This window comes from Haemaphysalis longicornis, unplaced genomic scaffold (assembly GCF_048455015.1).
Source record: "Haemaphysalis longicornis isolate Haplotype H1 unplaced genomic scaffold, Haemaphysalis longicornis Haplotype H1 scaffold_7, whole genome shotgun sequence".
Classification (NCBI taxonomy): domain Eukaryota; kingdom Metazoa; phylum Arthropoda; class Arachnida; order Ixodida; family Ixodidae; genus Haemaphysalis; species Haemaphysalis longicornis.
The window spans coordinates 52,303,929-52,321,907 of record NW_027526422.1 but is presented as its reverse complement, the minus strand read 5'-3'; the positions used below and the strand labels follow the sequence as shown (position 1 = coordinate 52,321,907).

Sequence of the window (17,979 nt, the reverse complement as noted above, 5' to 3'; positions counted from 1 at the left end):
CTATTTTGGTCTGCACGTAGTGACGCTCTGTAACGTTCTCCTCATTGACCAGTAAGGCCACTCACGCATACAACAACAAAGTCGCCTTGGCATGACGGCGCTGCATTAGCATCTTCTTCGCGCCTGTGCAAGTTGCGTTGGTCACATGGAGTTATAGCGCACGCCCGGCAATGACCGCTGCTTCGTTTCCTGCGCATGCATTGACCCTGACGCAAACAGATGCAGCACTTCGGGCCTGGGAATCGTCGTCGTCGTGCACGCTTCGTTTGACGCACACCTCCTCGAGACGCGAGGCAGGAAAAACAGGGCATTAAAATCAGAGAAACAACGAAAAAATATCAAGAGGGGATGTCGTGGGAGGGACGATGACCGTACCGTTTCAGCCAAGCGCGCCCACGGGGAAACAACGCACAGGCAGTTTTTTCGGCGTTTCTCTCTGCAGTCGAGCCAAGTCGGAAACAGATGAAAGAGGGCTGGGGGAGGGGGGGAGGATAGGTCAAAATCGGAGTTCGAGGGAAAATGGCAGCTTATAGTCTCGGGTCAGTGGTAATCACCGGAAACCGTGTGCTTGGGCCCCCTTCCTCTCCTCATCCTCCTCCGACCATGCGTCGCTCCTAGGGTTCCCCGTCCGCATCTCGTGTGTTGTGCTCCGTTCCTTCTCCCTTTCTTTTTTGAGTTGTTCTTTAGTCGTATACGTTCTGTTATACCCCGCGTAATGTTTCCCTCAAAATGTAACGCAGCTTTTATCCCTCACTTTGTGTTTGTGTGTTTGTGCGTCTGAGCTCTTCACGGCTGATGTTTCACGTCCACTCGCGTCGCTCTTTAAAAAGCTACTCACCGTGAGTGGGCGGAAGCTGCGAAAAAGAGAAAAAAAGCGCAAACTTTTACGAATAAATAAAACTATAGAAAACAGATTCGAGAACAAAGGAACCTGGCACAGGGATCTCACCCTCCCCTCTAACTCACCCCCCCCCCCCTCCAATTTCTTTTTTGATTCCTACGCCCCCATCCCTGTGGGAGTATACTAGCACCATTCTCGCCGAGCCACTTGGCCGCTGGAGCTGAATGAATGAATTCTGAGGCAAATTTCTGTCGGTCGGACGCAACAGAGAGTGAGGGGGATACCGACGGAACAACAGCGAGTGACTGTTTTTAGAACAAAAGAATGGGTTCGGGAAGGAAGCCGAAAGAAGGGGAGGGAGGGTACGTGTTGGTCACGTGACGTGACCCGCGACAGTCACAAGCAGCGAGTCGTGTCGAAGTGAGCCCGCCTGCAGGAGCGACAAGCGTGAACAGCGCCAGACAGAACCTCCCCCCCCCCCTCTCTCCCTCTTCCACCGTAGTTGTTTCTGTATACAATCGCGTCGAGCACGCATGGTTCTTTTCCTCTCTGCGTGGACGTAGTTGCCGCGGTGTCTACGAACGTAATCCCCTCCCCCCTTCCCCTTCCTTGACCGCCCTGCTTGTGAGCTTCAGAACAAGTACGTGGATACGAAAAAAACAAAGCAAGAAAGAACATTGCGCTAACTGTGGCAGTGACGTGGGCGATGCGCGATTAGTCGTTAAGACAAAAGAAGAAAAGAGAAATGTGTTAAAGAATAGCGGAAAGACTGCATCTTTAGAGTAAACGTATGAGAGGCTGTGGAGAACGCTTTCCACTGTAATTCCACAGTCGCGATTGGTGGGTGCTACTGGCCCTTACCACTGCGTCGGCCTATCAGGGGCCGAGAACGACGATGACGTATTTTGTCTCGCGGAGGTAGCGCTTGCGAAAGGTGCACTGTACGGGAAAGGGAAACGATAGGCTGGGAAGGTGGGCAGAAAGAATAAAAAAAGCAGGGAACCTTGGGAATACGATTTGGTTGCCGGGAGACCACGAGTGTTTTACTACGTCGCGTACGCACGAAAGTAATTCCATTGTTGACTGGCGCCGCTGAAGCGAACGATATATCTGCGTGCACTCGTGGGCCGCTAGTCGGGATTTCGGCTTCATTCAGTCGATGGTGATGCTTAGCGGCAAGCGTAATACCGGGCCTTAAGCCAACACATGCTTGTGGCGCGCTATTTCAAATACAAAAAAAAAAAGAAACATGCAGGTTTAATAGAACCGAAATGTTTGTATCTAACCACTCAGCAGCGGAATCTGATCTGAGGTCGCGGTTCAAACTATATATATTTTTGCGTGCCATTTTCGTTTCATTTTGTTGTTACGGCTTCCAATGGCTGAAACGTATTGGCTTCATTAGTAGCTAAATAAGATGTTTGCTCAAGCAAGTTCTCGCGTATGGGCTATGTTTGTGCCCTGAGACAGTTGGTGTTTCCCTTCTTGTGCTATCAACGATATCACTGCGTGTGTGTGCCTATGTGTGTGCGTGTGTGTGTGTGTGTGTGTAATTTGTTATCCGGATACTCACTGGCGTACGCAAAAGAGGGGGCGAGGGGCCGCGCCCCCCTTCCAGAATTTTTTTCGACGGTGGGGATTTTTAAGGCGAGATCAACCACGAGCGATGTTTTGCTCTTGGGTTTGTTTGTTTTTGTTATTATTTATTAAGTTTGTTGTTTTGATATTAATATTTTTTGGCAGTATTTGTTTGTTAATATTTTCTCAATTTCTTATGTGTTCCCCCCCTTCCGAAGTAAAATCCTGCGTACGCCACTGGTGATACCCCATTAGTCTTTATTCAATAACTTGTGTACTCGATAGAGCCCTGCCAAGCCACCCCCTTCCGCCCCCACTCCCACGCGCGCACACAAAATCTGTAAATTAAAGCAACATATCGGCTTCGCCGGAAAGTAGAGATAGCTCCTTTTTGAACCTGTAGAATCTGGCATTACCAAATCGTCTGATAATGAAGGCGATTTCCTACAGCTTGTCCAAATCTAATTCAAGTTAATTCTACGTTTTGACGTTTTAACGAGCCGAAACAAACTGCACCTGGGCTACGTGGCGCGCCGAGGTGGAGACCTACGAATTAATTTAGACCATGGGTACCATTCACGTGCGCCCAAACATGACTCACGGGTGTTTCTGCTCTTTACGTGAACCCAAAGAAGGCAGAAAAAAAAAACTGGTTGATTCCTCTGTCATAGAAACCAGTAAAAAAACGAAAGTAAAATGTGCAGCGACATCTGCTGCTGAGCATGATTTGCGGGTCGGCGGCTGTCGTATGGGTGTGCTTAGCGAGCGACGTCCTGCTGCTGGGTCGCTTCGGCAAAGGTATACTGGCGTATTTCCATGACGGATATGACTTCAGTGAAATCTTGGTGTGTCCCGCCATAAAACACGTTCGTGTTATAATATAAAACCTAAAAACCAAATACACAAACATAACGTACTCTTTAGTACTAAAGGTTGCTTCCCCGCAAGAAGACCCTGTGTGCAGGGGTGCACCCTTTACAGTCGGCTCGCTTCGTTGTACTGGCGTCATTTCCGTGACCGATATGACGTCAGTGAAATCTTGGTGTATCCAGGAATCAAACACTTTCGTGTTAAACAAACTACAATTTTTTTTTTGGCGGGGGGGGGGGGGGGGTGGGTTATTTTCTTCCAAATAGCTCTGCGTTTCCCTACTTTTTAATTGAAATCCTGTTACGGAAACAAAGTGAACGGAAGCCTCGTTTCTGCAGATGTGACGACGTCCCGGTGGGCCTCGCTTTGTTATCCACATATACTTCTTCAGACTTGCGCAATCACCCCGGTTCTTTTCAGCCACCGAAAATGGGCAAACCTTACCGGGCGAACTTCCTCGGCAGGAAGTTCCTTTTCCGTTCCCAGCGTTCTCTTTCTGACTCCACCGTGCGCGGCAATCAAGTCCCGCGTATAACGCAGAAACAGACCACAGGGGACCACGAGAGAGAGATAGGAAGAGGACATAACGTTCGCATCAAAGATACATACCGGCCCCGTCGTCCGCAGGGACACAAAGACTCCGACGGTCTCGCAAGCAAGTGTGCAAGCATAAGCCTCCCCCCCTCCTTCAACGCAGGAGATTTAAAACGCGGGTGGGCAGCGCGGGTCGATCTGCTCCACGGCTTTCATTTCCTTTCCGCCGGTGCGTAAATCTTGGGGGAACTAAATAAAAACTGAGTTAGGCCCAGAAAAAGCAGCGGCAGTGATTGCCTTCTTCCTCTCTCGGAACAATAGGAACGGAGGCGTGCGCTGCGCCGGTACCACGTCGGCGTCTTGCCATGGGGTGGAAGTATACTGCAAGGGAAGGAAACAAGAAGGGGGGGGGGGGGGGGGGGAGTCCCGCTTGAGAGGGCGGCGTGGGTTCAAGTCCACGGCGCGCCGCAGCGGAACACTCATCACGGGCACGCGACGTACTGGAGCGAGAAGTCGCGTTAGGGGAGGAGAGAGGGAGAGGGCAGCGCTTTTACCTCATCGCGACGGGAAGTTGTTGCCGGCTGGGCTGCAGGCATAGAAGCGTGGCTCTTTAAAAAGAGAGCGTGCAGAGAGGTGTGTAACCATACTCTCTTCTGTAGCGGGTCTGTCTGCGGACACGCGTGGAGGGAGGAGGCGGGGGAGGCCAGTCACCGCGCGCTCCTCTCTATCTCTCTTTTCGTTTTTTTTTTTTTTTTTTTTTTTTTTTTTCAGGCGGATGTTAGCGTTTTTCTGCGTCCTGAGGCTTTCCCCTCCGGTGTCCCACGCCACGGTGAAACCCGTGAATGGACGCCAGGAGGTAAATAAAAGACAGCAGAGAGATGTGTATGGTAGTCGTCTAAACTGGAGGAAACTCCGACGACGTGCAGCGGGGAAACTTAAACAGTAACGCCGCACTTGGCAGTAAAGAGAGAGGGCGAGAGGCGAAGATGTGCAAAGGCGGCGACGTTTCGGAGGCGTGACGGTGACGACGACCCGCAGAGAGAAGCGAGACACCGCAGCGGGAAACAAGAGAACGAGATGCTCACAGGAGCGAAAGGGGCGCGATGGCTTTTGACATGGCGTAACGCAGCCATAACTTCCTTCCCGTGCACCCTAACAAACGCAACCATAACGCGGCGTTTCGGGAACAGCAGCGTATTCAGATTGCGTGCGTGTATGGCCGCGGCGCCAGAGTGCATGCATACAGAAGCCGGGCTTAACTTTATATATACGCCTCAGTCCTCACTCTTCATTCTGTTTTCTTTGTCTTTTCCCACCGGAGCGACGAAGTTACCGTGGCTGCGGCGGGGAGGTGCACGCGCATAAAGCGAGCACGTGCAGCGTTGTACCGTTCCGCTTCCGTGGGCAGAAGCGCATTTCCACGGCGTGCGCGGTTGCGACGTGAACCACGTTGTCGTAGATGGAGGCGCGTATACATACGTACGCCATGCATGCGTCAGATCTATATGAGTGCCACGCACGCTGAACCCGACAGCCTCGCGGAGACATGCGGCAGCGTATGTATACGGTCATGGCCGAGGAGTGCATGCGTGTATGCATGCAACGGAGCATGCGCACTACAAGGAATGACCCCAACCATGACGTCTTCATTCCTATTCGTGTCCTAAAAGTTATTCCGCGGCTCTTGCGGTCGCGAGAAGAGAAGAGAAGCGACGGCGTGGGAAGCTTGCGGTCTTCGTTTTTTCGAAGACCGGGCTTCCTTTTGTGGAAGAAATACGGTGCAGAGGCCCCACACGCGGTGCTCTCTATACACGGTGACAACCACGTCGACATTTTGTGGTGAATACCACACCAGACGTCACGATTATTCGCGCGTGTCACATCCCGGATCGGTCAAACACAAACAAACACATCCCGGATCGGTCAGTATATATAGCATTGTACGAAAAGGAAATTGGTCTAATAGGGAGGGACATCAGTACCGACAGATATAGTAGAGGAGGACGTGTCGTTGAAGTAAGAAGAAGTTATCGATTTTCCTCCCTGAGCTATACGTCCTGCAAGTAAAGGTAAATCTGTATACAGCGATGAACAAGGAACGATTTTCTCGCCGGCCGCCTAAGAATAAGCCTCGATGTTTCTTTAACGTTCTAATGGAGTTCTAGGGTAGTTCCGTTCAGCCATATCTAATAGCATATGGAGCGCACAGTTTCACCAGCGTCCCTAAAGGGCCCTGGCTGCATCAAGATACACCAAGACAGATACTGTTCACCTACGACTCCCTTCACAAAACCAGACATTCACGCCGCTAATTGGCTTATCACTGTCTAGTATAGGTCGGGCAGATTTTAGAGCTGAAAGAAAATCGCTAGCCTTTTTATCTTCCTTGCAGGGTCAAGCACCGCTGTCCATTGCTGACAATCATGCCATATGGTAGCGAAAAAAAAAAACAGAAAAGGACAGGCCAATTTTTTAATCGTGCAAAGATGCAGGGGAGGACGGATGCAGAGGCATGAATGAACGCGTATACAGCGTAAGCTGCTCTTTTTCAATGAATCGCCACGCAGCAATGTACTACGCCACAACGCAAAACGGAAGTCCTTGCTGGCGCTTCTAGAACTGGAAAGGGAGAGATAGGGCGGGAAAGGTACGAGGAGAACAAACTGTATTCAAGCAAAGAAAAACGCGAGGAAGACGCGGAGGCGTTTCGTGCGACTAATGTTTTTTTCTTCTTTCGAGGTTTGCCTTGATGAAGGACGACTCCGCGGCGCGTGTGGAGGCGTTCTGCTGCTTGCCGCCGCTCACTCGACGCGTGACGAGGGACAATTTTTTGACACATGACCTCGCGTTTCCTCTCTCGTCGCCTCTCTCTCTCTCTGTTGCCGCTTCATGCGACGTTCGTACACTCCGCGTGTACTCCGTATACTCCGTGCGTAGCAGTGCGGACTCGAGGGTTTGTTGTCTTCCGGTCGTCGTTTCCACGAGTCAGCGCAGGTAGCCAAACTTATGAATGGAAAGGGAGAGAGGGAAAGGCGCGGACCATACGAGAACCAAGAAGACAATGTTGCTTGGGGCATTCACTGGAGCAGGTGTGTAAAATAACGAGAAACTCGAGTACTTCGAACCGCAGTATTGGCATGGCTGAAAAGCCGAGAAAAAAAAATGTGGGAATGAGCCTTAAAAAAGAGGGCCACCGAAGCACAGCGTAGACTACCGGTTTAGGATGTCGACCCACCGCCCACGGTCTCAATGGCTTATAAAGCGTTTTTCCAATCCAATCTAGCACTTTTGATTTTGTAGTCGGAAAGCTTAGGATGTTCCTTTTGAATTTACGATGAATGCTCCTTCCTTGATAAAAAATTAAAGTTTGGGTATAGTTGGGGGCCCCTAGTTATTCGGTGTAATTACTAAAAAGATGCAGGGGAACTTGAAGACCAAACGCCCACCAAAGGGGGGAGGAGAGATAGTATGTATGAAGAAAATAAAAACATTGTCTTAGTATAGCCATGACGATCAGCTTGTTACGCCAGTAGTGAGAAAAATTAATTTTAGAGAGAAAATATGTAAAGTGATGATATCAAATACACACTCTCGCGCTAATCTTTCGTAAAGAGCTTAGTTCAGCCTTTGTAGCCCGTACAGCCTGTCTTGGACATTCACTCCCGAGGACCGAAAACACCCCTCAATTGACGTATTTCGTCATGTGCCCAACAGAGAGATGCAATGGGTATAGTCTAGGCTTTAAGTACGTTACTTGGGAAGATAATACACCCTACGCATATACCTGTGCAGACGGGTTCTTATGTTTCCGCTTTGTGAGCGTTAGTGATGACGTCGAGGCGATTTCCTCCTGGATTCAATCATGGCGCGGGGTAAGAAATGTTATTTGCAGCGAGCACATAGTTACAGTTAAATGAACTAATGCCTGATTGGCGTGTATGATGCTACATGCGAGCTTGAACAAATGAATTAGCGGCCCTTCAGGAAGCCGACAGACAGAGACAAGATGACGACCGGAACAGAATCAACGCGCGCGGGCGAGAGGTCAGCTAGCCAGGAAATGGCTCAGCCGAAATTGAGCGCTTCCGCGAATTTTTATACACCGCGGCGACGTAGGAGCAACGTAGTGTGGGAGGAAGGGAAGCAAGATAATCAGGCAGCGGAAGAAGAAATTTACTTGGCTGCCGCGGCGAAAGACAATTGTTGCTGAAAAAGAAAGGAGAGAGGGGTGCACCTTGGGGAGCGCCCGGCGGGCATTTAATTGCGCGCGGGAGGTCGCTTGTGTGCGCGCTGGCTTGTTTGGGGCGTCGTGTGCAGAAAAATGGTGGTGGCGGCGGAAACCGAGTGACCCGGCTGCATGGTCCGGTGGTTCCATGCGCGTGCGCCGCGCGTGAAGTGCACGGTGCCCGCGGTGGAGGCGGCGTAATAATTAGGCTCAAAGACTGAAGCTTGCGCTTGTCCAGCTGTATAAAAGCGTGGCCACGGTGAGGGTGGAGAGGTGGTGGGATCTGCTTCCTTTTTCCGCCGGATGTGTGCCCTTTTCCAAAATGGCTGCATGCAGAGAACCCCGGCAGGATACGTGAATGACCGCGCGAGGTGTTCTGTGTGTACTCTATGCGTGAGTGCGCTTCACGCGTTGAGTTTTCAGGACGTGGGATAAAAAAAAAGTGCAGCGACTTCCCTTCCGTGCGCGGGTGGCAGCTGATTGACTGACAGTCTCAACGCGTCTACTTTTAGGAGGTGGTGGCGGGAAGTGTCGGCGACGACGGCTTCTGGCTCTCCAAGGCTTGCGGTGCTTGCTTCCGGAAAATTGCTTTCGGAAGTTCAGTCACTCGAAGCTCAGCTTTTTAATCATTTTTACCTGCTTCATTTTCTGTGATTTTTTTAGTTGCGTTTACTTCTAAACAGATAACAGAGAGAGGTGAGTGTGCTTGTGAAGGAGGGCGGAAGAGGGGGGGGGGGTGTAGTTCTTAAACTGTGCACATATTGTTGCAATTATCGTTGTTATATGTATAGATATTTCCGCATGGTGGGTAAAGCCTGCTATGGAGGGTTCTGATGACTTTTTTTGTAGTGGCAGTTTTTACTTAGGCATACCCAGTTGTGGAGGCGTGAGCGATCGTTGACTTTTCGCTCGAAGGCTTTCGACCTTGCGCTCGCGGGAGCAGCGCTCGGCTTTCCGGCGTTTTTTTGCGAACGCTATGCATAACAAACTGCTCTGTTGACGTGTAGTGCAAGAAGGATTCGTATTGGTCATTTGCGTGGTGATGCGTGCAGACGTTAAAAGGGGCCCTAGGGAGGGGGGGTCTTGGTGGCTCATTGGCTAAGGCGTTGTGCTGTTGAGCCCAAAGTCGCGGGTTCAATTCCGGGCCGCAGCAGCCGCCTTTCTGAGGGGGGCGAAAAGCGAAAACGGCCGGGTGTTCGAGGTTTCGGCGCACGTTAAATATACCCAGGTGTTCAAAATTAATCCGGAGCCCTACAGTACGGCGCGCCTCATCGTTTGTGCAGTGTCGGCGCGTGAAACCTCACAATTAAGCAATCGTTAACGGTGGGACTTCGGTGATTTTCAGGACTTCGGTGAGCGCGAGTTCTCTGATATTGCGAAGTCATTGGTTTAATGAGACTAATCGAATGGTACAATTAATGAACGTAAGCGAAATCTAGGTGCGAAATCTAGGCTACATTACTGCACTGACAAAAATACACCGGGATTCCTATAGTCCTGTTATGCGTTTGTTTTCACCCCAAAAATTTGCTGTCAACTCTTCATGGCTGAAATTTCATAATTACGTCCTTTTATCGAAAGGTAGACTAGGCTTGGAGCACGGCCACGAACACGAGATACGGTGATTTGTTCGAACCCATCCAGAGCTTTTGATTTACGTTACAAGGCGCAACATGAAATTAAAGTAACATTTATTAGTTGTTGTACGTGTCAAGCAACAATTCAGTTATTAAGAAGCTGTTAAAAAAATTGAATTCACCGTTCTCTGGCCGCCGAGTGCCCGAAATTCGAAACCAAACCACTAGGATGGGTTCGGTATTGATAAATAGGTATGCCTAACAAGCAAGGTCAGGTGATTATTGCGCAGGTGAAGAGACCCAAGTGAGATGGTGACGGAATGTTCAGTAGTGCTGTGACCCATTTTCCTTACTGATTAAACTACCCTCGGCGTAAAATTTCTAATTTGACCTCCCTGAAACGTTACCTATAATTAAAAAAGCAGCACTGCTTGCTCGCTATAACGAGTTACGTTATAACGACGTTTCGAACAGTATAACGCGATTCGTTTATAAGACAGGAGCAGATTTCGCTGTCTATAGTATGGCGAAGTCGCCTTTATCAAATTATCGGTTTATTCGACGTTTTCTGCGGTTCCAACTCTCATGCACGTAGAACAAATTACCACCGGTTTTAACGAAGCACCGCTTGTAGCGTAGTCAGCTTTCTGTCCCGAAAACTTCACTATAAAGCTACTTTACTGTACGTCTAAATTCTGCGTCAACCAGGCTTTGACATTTTGCTGTATCAAAACATCATTTAGCGTAGCCCGCATCGTCTGGTCCGATGGAACGTAACAATTCAGTGCCCTTTCACTCGGTGAAGAAGAGGCTAATTGTCGTGTAATTTGCTTCCAGATATATGTGCCTGTAAAACGAGAGTTACAGCCATTTTCTGCAACCACATTCGTTCCGTAGATGGACGTTCATTGACAGCAGAATGTAATTCTGTGACGTTTGCCCTTTCAATGTGAACGAACTAATGGTGACAAGTAAGTGAAACTCGGCGTAATGGTAGTCATTATCGCAACTAATTGTCATATAATTTGTTTCGAATACTTTTCATAACGCAATATTTAGAGCCGTTTTCTGTAGTCATGCTGCCTCCGTAGGCGGCCATGCTTCACTGCGCCACACGCAACGTGCTAAAGCCAGCTTACAAAAGCCAAGCTTACATCAATCCAATTAAAGTCGGCTTCACCTCTAAGCACAAGTGCGTTGCTAAGAAGACATTGTTTTCAAGGTGGGAATATAAGCCCCCGTGTACTAAAGTATGAAGCCCCTAGGCCCTTTATTTTAACCCGAAAGTGATTTTTTTTCTGGAATACACAGACACTGACGTCATATCTGTCACGGAAATGACGCCAGTACAACGACGCAAGCGGCCTGTAAAGGGTGCACCCCTGCACATAGGGTCTTCTTGCGGGGAAGCAACCTTTAGCACTAAAGAGTACGTTATACTTAACGTTGTTCGGTTTCGGGTTTCATATTTTAACACGAAAGTGTTTTAAGTGCAATGCACTTCTTAAGCGACCCTGAACCTGCGTCCACCGGCGATTTCCGCGCACGTGGAGATGGGCGCGCGCAGCCTGGCCGCTGACATGGCACATACCCACGTGGGGGATTGGCAAGGAATCTCCTCGTCTTCCTTGGCAACGGGGGAGATGGGCGCGCGCTGCCTGGCCGCTGACATGGCACATACCCACGTGGGGGATTGGCCAAGAATCGGGCGTGAGAAGGGCTAATGCACCTGCTTAAAGGAGTACTGACACGAAATTTCAAAGCTGAGATCCGCTCTAGCAATCAAGTACAACGGCAACACAAATAGGTGTCTGTGAATAAATGCATCTTTCTTTCTTTGTAGTTGTGTGTGTGTGTGATCTCTCTTTCGCGAACACTACCGAACCGCGAAAATTCAACTCGTGCATTCGCACTTTCACATTCTTCCCCTCGGGGAAATGCGGGGAATTTTATGCCGGGATACACCAAGTCAGCATGTTAAATAGAATCTAGCCGGATCTGATTAAGATCTGAATCTGCATCGTTTCGATCCTCGCTATAGGCGCTTTCACATCATTTACACATTAGTAACATCTTGGCATGTTCCGTACAGTGTTGCGTATGCGCAGTTAGAGGGCTCTGTCGACTCCACCAATTAAGTCGGCACTGGTACAGCCCAATGATAAAATGGCTGCGAGACAAAGAAGTTGCAATGGTCTACTACAGTATACACTGGCCGAATCTCGTTGTCCCCCTCACTTGCGAATGCCCTTAACTTGGCCACGGACACCGGTCGGTGATGTCTGCCGTATAACTCGGGTGTGCGGCGTTGTCTCGGGATTACAAAGGACAGTGGTAATCCGATACCCACGCCACCGATTGGTCACGAACAAGTTCGCGTGAGTGCGCGCTTCGCACGTGCCAAATGGCGCGGAAGAAGAGGCACCCGTCTTGTGCATTGTGCGAGAACAATAAACCGCTGCTGCACACACCCTCCTATTGCCGGGACACACCTACCGGAGGCTTAGGAGATTAGCGCTGAGACCGCGGCCATCGGCGTTCTCGCTAATGAAGCAAGCACGACAATCGTGAGTTCACGGTTCCTCTTTACTGCCGCGGGTGATTTTAAACGGATGAATATTGAGCCGGGAGGGATCAGGGGCCGCGGCGCATGCGCGTAATTTTTGTTCGCCGGGCTGAGGGGCAAAACAGTAGCAGGATTTGAAAACAGGTAGCGCGGGATTATTGCTGTGCACGCACTATAAATCTTGCAGCCAATTTCCCCGTCGCATTTTTTGTTTGTTTTTACGTGAATTCTAGCCTTTGACCTGTAGCAGCACGTGAGAAGACCCCACCCAATTGCTTCTACGCTTGTTACTGTTATTATGCGCCCCCTTAATTTTTATTCCTCACTTTAATAATACTACTGTTGTTGTTGTTGTTGTTGTTATGATTAAAACCCAAGTGAACAAGAGCGTTCCCTGCTATGAGCTTGAAGCCATCCCCAGTGCGTACACGCGGATACGGGTGGTGTGTAGCAATCGATTTACTTTATTTAAAGTTGTGTTCTGTTCGTAAATTGCGCCCTTGGATCCCCTTGGGTCCCTTTGCACCCACCACTTGATTCGTTATTCGTAATTCCCATCGTTGTTCGTTATTATTCGTATAGGTTATATCGTACGCGTGCCCCACTCCTGGAAAGATGCCTGAGATTGGGCTTCGCCGTACAGCATCAGTGCATTGTCATTTAGCTTGCCCCTGTTATCACAGCCACCCGCGCATGCGAAATCACGTATATACAAATAGAAAAGTGCGGTGTTCAAAAGCAAAAGCTAGCTTTCTGGCATAACAGTTTCTTCAAAGCGATGGGGCACTAATGGAATCCGAAAGTTTCCTTTTCTGCTAAACCACTTTTGGTTTAGATGGGACCGCTGCTGGGTTGTGGTTTTATCGGCTTGCCAACTTAGGCAAGTCGCACGCCGAGCATAAAGCAAGCATCATACGTCTTCCAGCTAGGGCACTTCTCGCTACAATACCGGGAACTCTCTTAGTCTACAATGAAGTCACTTGTAAGCTGCTGCGCCATTCGTCAGAGATCGCTCTACACAGGAACCATTCAAAGCTGCAGCATTTCCCTTGTCGTTGGTTGCCACGAATAGAATGTACAAGTTTAGTTACGTCGATATTGCCCAAACATGGCGCTCTCTGTCGCATCAAAGTGTAATGCCCATACACCCCTATACAACCAGCATTCCTCAACATCACGAAATGCAGAGCCAAATTAGAGACGTCGTATACGCGATGGAACTTTGTTCTGTGTTCACGTGTATATAATATGCACATGAATTTGCGCCTTTAATTTTTAAAGGAGGCAGAGTTGTGCATCTCAGAATCGCGGGGGCGATTTAAGGTGTGCTGTTAGGGGAGGGTCGTCTGAAGAGCAGTGTATGCAGAGCGGATCATACCCGTTTTCAACGCGTAATTTTGTATAACCACGCCAGTGTCCTGCACCGATGACTTTTTTTTATACCGAGCTAACTGTATGTGAATTGAGAATGAGCTGAATAGTTTGATTTTACCCTCTACTGTGTTTTCTCTTTTATTAAGTTTCACTCTTGAGGCGACGTAGTTTCGAAATCAGCCAGGGCCCGCATTTTTTGTTTGTTTGTTTAGAAGTATGTCTCGCTTTGGTCTCAGTGGGCTGGTCATGATCGTTAATTATAAGTCCTACTTACCATCCATTTTCGCACGGTAGTTGACATTATCTGTTCCTGTTTAAATCTTCCTGGGTGTGCCCAAGTGCTTTTTTTCGTTTCAAGTCTGGTTGAAACTCCACAAACAAGAAACAGTCGCGGCACGGGTTAAAAGACCGAGGACGCTGCTACCTCAAATGGATCGATATGTAGGCAAAGGGCGAGCATTTTGCGACGCCAGCGTTGTTCGTGCGCCTTTAGGAAGGCGATACAGGCCGTCTCGGAACGGTGCATCGCTCAGGGCGGCGGCAGAATACTACTCGAGTGAGGGATGCGCCTCTTTTCAATTCATTTCCTCGGCTACGCGTAGTAGTCGGCCAAAGCGAACGCGCTCTCGGTGGCGCCTCCGACGGCAGCCGCAAAAGCGAACAGGTGAAGATGCTATCGTCGCCGTCGGCGGCGGCGGCAGAGAAGGAGACGCGGCGGAGCAACGGTTCCCTCTTCCCCGACGCCTATCTGGCGGCCGTCCCGCGCTCAACGCAAAGCCACGCCTTCCGCGCGAGGCAGCCGGGCCGATAAGCGACGCAGACACAAAAGGCGGGGGGATGGCGCGAGCGAGGAGCGGTCAAGGAAGCGAACCCGAAACCCAAACTCCTCCCCTGCCTCTCCGTCACAGCTCGGAGGAGGGGGCCCTCTCCGCCGCCAGCCGAGGAGAAGAAGCAGTGATCGCCTCTTGCTCCTCATCGCGCGCGCCCGCTCGTGCTACCTCTGCTCGCACGCAAATCTCGCCTCCCCCCTCGACTCCCCACCGCGGATAGCGCCTGCCCGGCTCACAGATGGAGCAACCTGTGCACTTCTTTCTCGGCCGGGCGCATGCGTGAGAAGCTGCTCCACCGCAGCGCCGCCGCTCTCTCGCCTTCCCGACTCGCAAAGCGAAGCGCCGGCCGGCCAGAGAAAACGCGCCGACCACGACGTGCGCGTCGACGCACCGCTTCTCCGTCTCCGTGCTCCAGTGTGCGCCGCCGCGTCTGTTTCAGTTTCGGTTTTGCGCGCGCGCGCTGCTGTGTCGTCCTTCGCGCTGACGCTAACGCCCGGCGTCGCTCGCCTCCCGCGCGGCATGTGTGATCGTGGCTGTGCGCCTTGTGCTCGTGCGTGGTGTCGCCGGGGCCGCTCACCGGTGCATGGCTAACTTCTCCACAGACAAACCGGCGGCAGCGACGAGCAACGGCGGCGGCGGTGTGGTGGGTCCGGCCGGCGTGACGACGGCGAGCCGACGCAAGCGTTCGTCGGCTGCGTCGCAGCTCCTCCCGGTAAACGGGACGGCGCTGTTGACGCACCCGGCCAGCGACATCAAGCTGGAGCGGCTGTCGCCCGAGTCCGACACGGCGTCGCCGCAGTCCTCGCCCTCGCCCGCCCGGGTGTTCCCGCCCGGGCTGGGCTTCGTGCTGGGCCTGCGGCCGGGGCTCGTGCCGGGTCACCCGTTCCCGCCGGGAGTGATCGCGGCCGCCGCCGCGCAGGCGGCCGTCGACCGGCAGACGCTGGCCGCGCCGGCGCTCAAGCAGGTGGAGATGATGACGAGGAACTACTCGGACTTCATGAGGTCGCTCGCCGCCAAGTACAACAACCCCACAGGACAAGACGGGTGAGTCCTTCTCTTGCCCGCCTCTTCTCTTGTCCGCAACATCTATCCGGTTGTTCAAAAACTCGGTGGTATTTACCGACTGAAATGAGTTACCAGAGGTCGGTCTGCAACGTCTCTCAGGACCGATGGTAAATTAAGGTTAGTACCAAGCCGGGGTAAGATGAAGATGAAGGCAAGCCTCCTACAACATCTTCCCAGTTCAAAACTCGGCAAGAATTAGCGCCTAAATCTGAGTTGCAAGTGGCATCCACTGAGCGTTTATTGTACGTCGAAGCGCTGAGGCACATTCGTGTGTCCTAAAGTTAGAGCGTGGCTTCGTCAAGATGGACTATCAGCAAAACAATCTCTGTATGCCCGCTTACATCTAAGGTTGGTCTACCTGTGCATTGAACCGAAACAGCGTTCTGCTTCGGTGAAGCTCATTGTTACGAAATTTGGCCCATATGACAATAGCAAGAAACGATATGATCTAGTGACTGCACCTTCTGCGTATTTTACTGCGATAGAGACCGCTTGCCTGTGTAATCGCACGTTTATTGTGCCAGCTGAATAGAACGAGCCCTTTGTATTGTGGTCAAGAAACGTCAATACCCCGACATCGTTCTCGTTTAAAACGTGGGGGGCTGTTTTTCTTGCTCCCGATTCCGGTTTCTCTAATTTCTCTAACGTTTAGTTCTTGTCAGTAATGACCTGGCCGCCTGCAGTTCGATTTATGCAACGCTGCACAAATCCAGATCGCTAACTCACGGAGGTGATGCTTGTCTCTCCTTCTTCATTATACACTACCCCCCCCCCCCCCCCGCAAGAAAAGAATAAAAAAAACTACTACGAGTGGGAACGTAAGACTTGCAACGTGAATACTGGCCACGTAAACTCGTAAATTTCGCTCTCACTGCACGTCAGCGACAGGCTACACAGTACGGAAAAGGTTTTCTTGTTTTAAATTTTTTTTCTATAGCTTTTCTTGCAGTACTTGCAAGGATAAGCCCTGGCTTTGCCTTCTTTATCTCGGTTTGTCCTTCAAATCACTCTAGAAGAGGGGATGATAAACCCCCCGGAAATAGTGTGAGCCAGAGTCACCGGTGGGGGTATATAACCCATACTTTAGAACCTTTTGGAGTCACAACTAGTGGCAGATGTTATCCAGCAGCTTTCGATGCACGGGCAGATAGCCGGAGTGGAGCTGACACGAAGCGAGCGATATAATCCTGAGTGCTGACGTGCAGGGACTGGCAGAGCGAATGCGAGGCCCCCATATACTCATAGCGCGGGTTCATACACAGAAAGGGGAATACGGTTCCACAGAGACTTTGCAGCGGAGCAAGCAAGTACACGGTAATGTTTTACTACAGATACAATCATGTTGTATAAGACAAACGTCAACAGTACGTTTTCAAGCTTTCAGGTGTTTATAACTTACCTGTCGGAAAAAAAGGAAGGTTGTCACTGTGAATGGAATTTCCCGGGTAGATTGATGCCGCACAAATATCACAGGCTTGCGAGAACAAAAATTAGCTTCAGTGTAGCCAGCAGAAAGCTGTGGATAGCAGCGAGGTGCAGTGAGTACATTATTAGGCAGAAAGGGGAGACTTCAAATTCATTTTGTGCTTCCAGACTAGAGGTGCTACTTTCGACCAGTCCAGACACTTCGCAGTAAGCGCATCACGCTCCCGAATTAGGTTTATCTTTTACTGTTGCAATCTGGACGTAGCTACGGTTACTAACTTAAACATCAGAGTGTCTTGCTTCTTTCGCCGTATAACGTATTTTATGTTTTGTATATATGCACTTCTCGTTCCTGATATCGCCCCTATCAATAATCGTTAGTTTTCCCGCGTGGCACATCGTTCACAACGTGCTTCTCTTTTTAATCAGGAACCAGATACCTGCTGGAAGCCTACTATGCGTGTGTTGCAATTTGATCGCATACGTTACCGATTTGATCACGTTAAGTGCAACCTAGGTCCATTGAAAGAACTGCAAAGAAGCCTTTACGCAAGGTCAATCAGGCGTGGGGGAAAAAAAAAATGCGCCGCATCTCTTGTGGCTCAGTTTACTATCAATAACGTCCGATTTGGCCAGATTTCAGGACAGTACGATTTTCAATACCGCTTATGCTTAAATGCAAACTATTCGTTTGCTTGTTCAGAATTGTGTTCTCGCGCAACGTCATAGGATCGGAGAGGGGGCTTAGAATAAAGGTAGATTGCTTAACAAAGGCGGTAATTATTTGAATATGTGCTCTTCTGAGACGCCGTAGCACGCGAAGAAAAAAAAACAAATTATTTTAAAGTACTCTCACTGACACTTAGCTACTAACATAGCATCGCATGATTTTTTTTAGTATTACAGTTTTAATAAGCATTGAAACGGAATATAAGTAAGCTTACGGGCGTTTTCATTCACTCCCATCTAACCGAACGCTACATCTGTAGGCGTAGCTTCTACGACTGCTGATGAAAAGATTGTGCAGGCAAGCTTGGCTTGTGAGCACCCGGGTTGCAGCTGAATATCTTTCCGCGTATACGTGTGTGTGTAGA

General features: G+C 50.1%; 1 protein-coding gene across 1 annotated transcript in view; it reads left to right on the top strand.

Annotated features, from left to right (window-relative positions):
• Positions 1 to 17,979, top strand: part of LOC144145629 (uncharacterized) — a gene marked incomplete in the record, with an annotated part of 497,754 nt that overhangs the window by 392,836 nt on the left and 86,939 nt on the right. Inside the window, 1 exon segment of the mRNA XM_077677301.1 lies at positions 14,998 to 15,439. Within this exon segment, the coding sequence (XP_077533427.1) occupies positions 14,998 to 15,439 (442 nt within the window).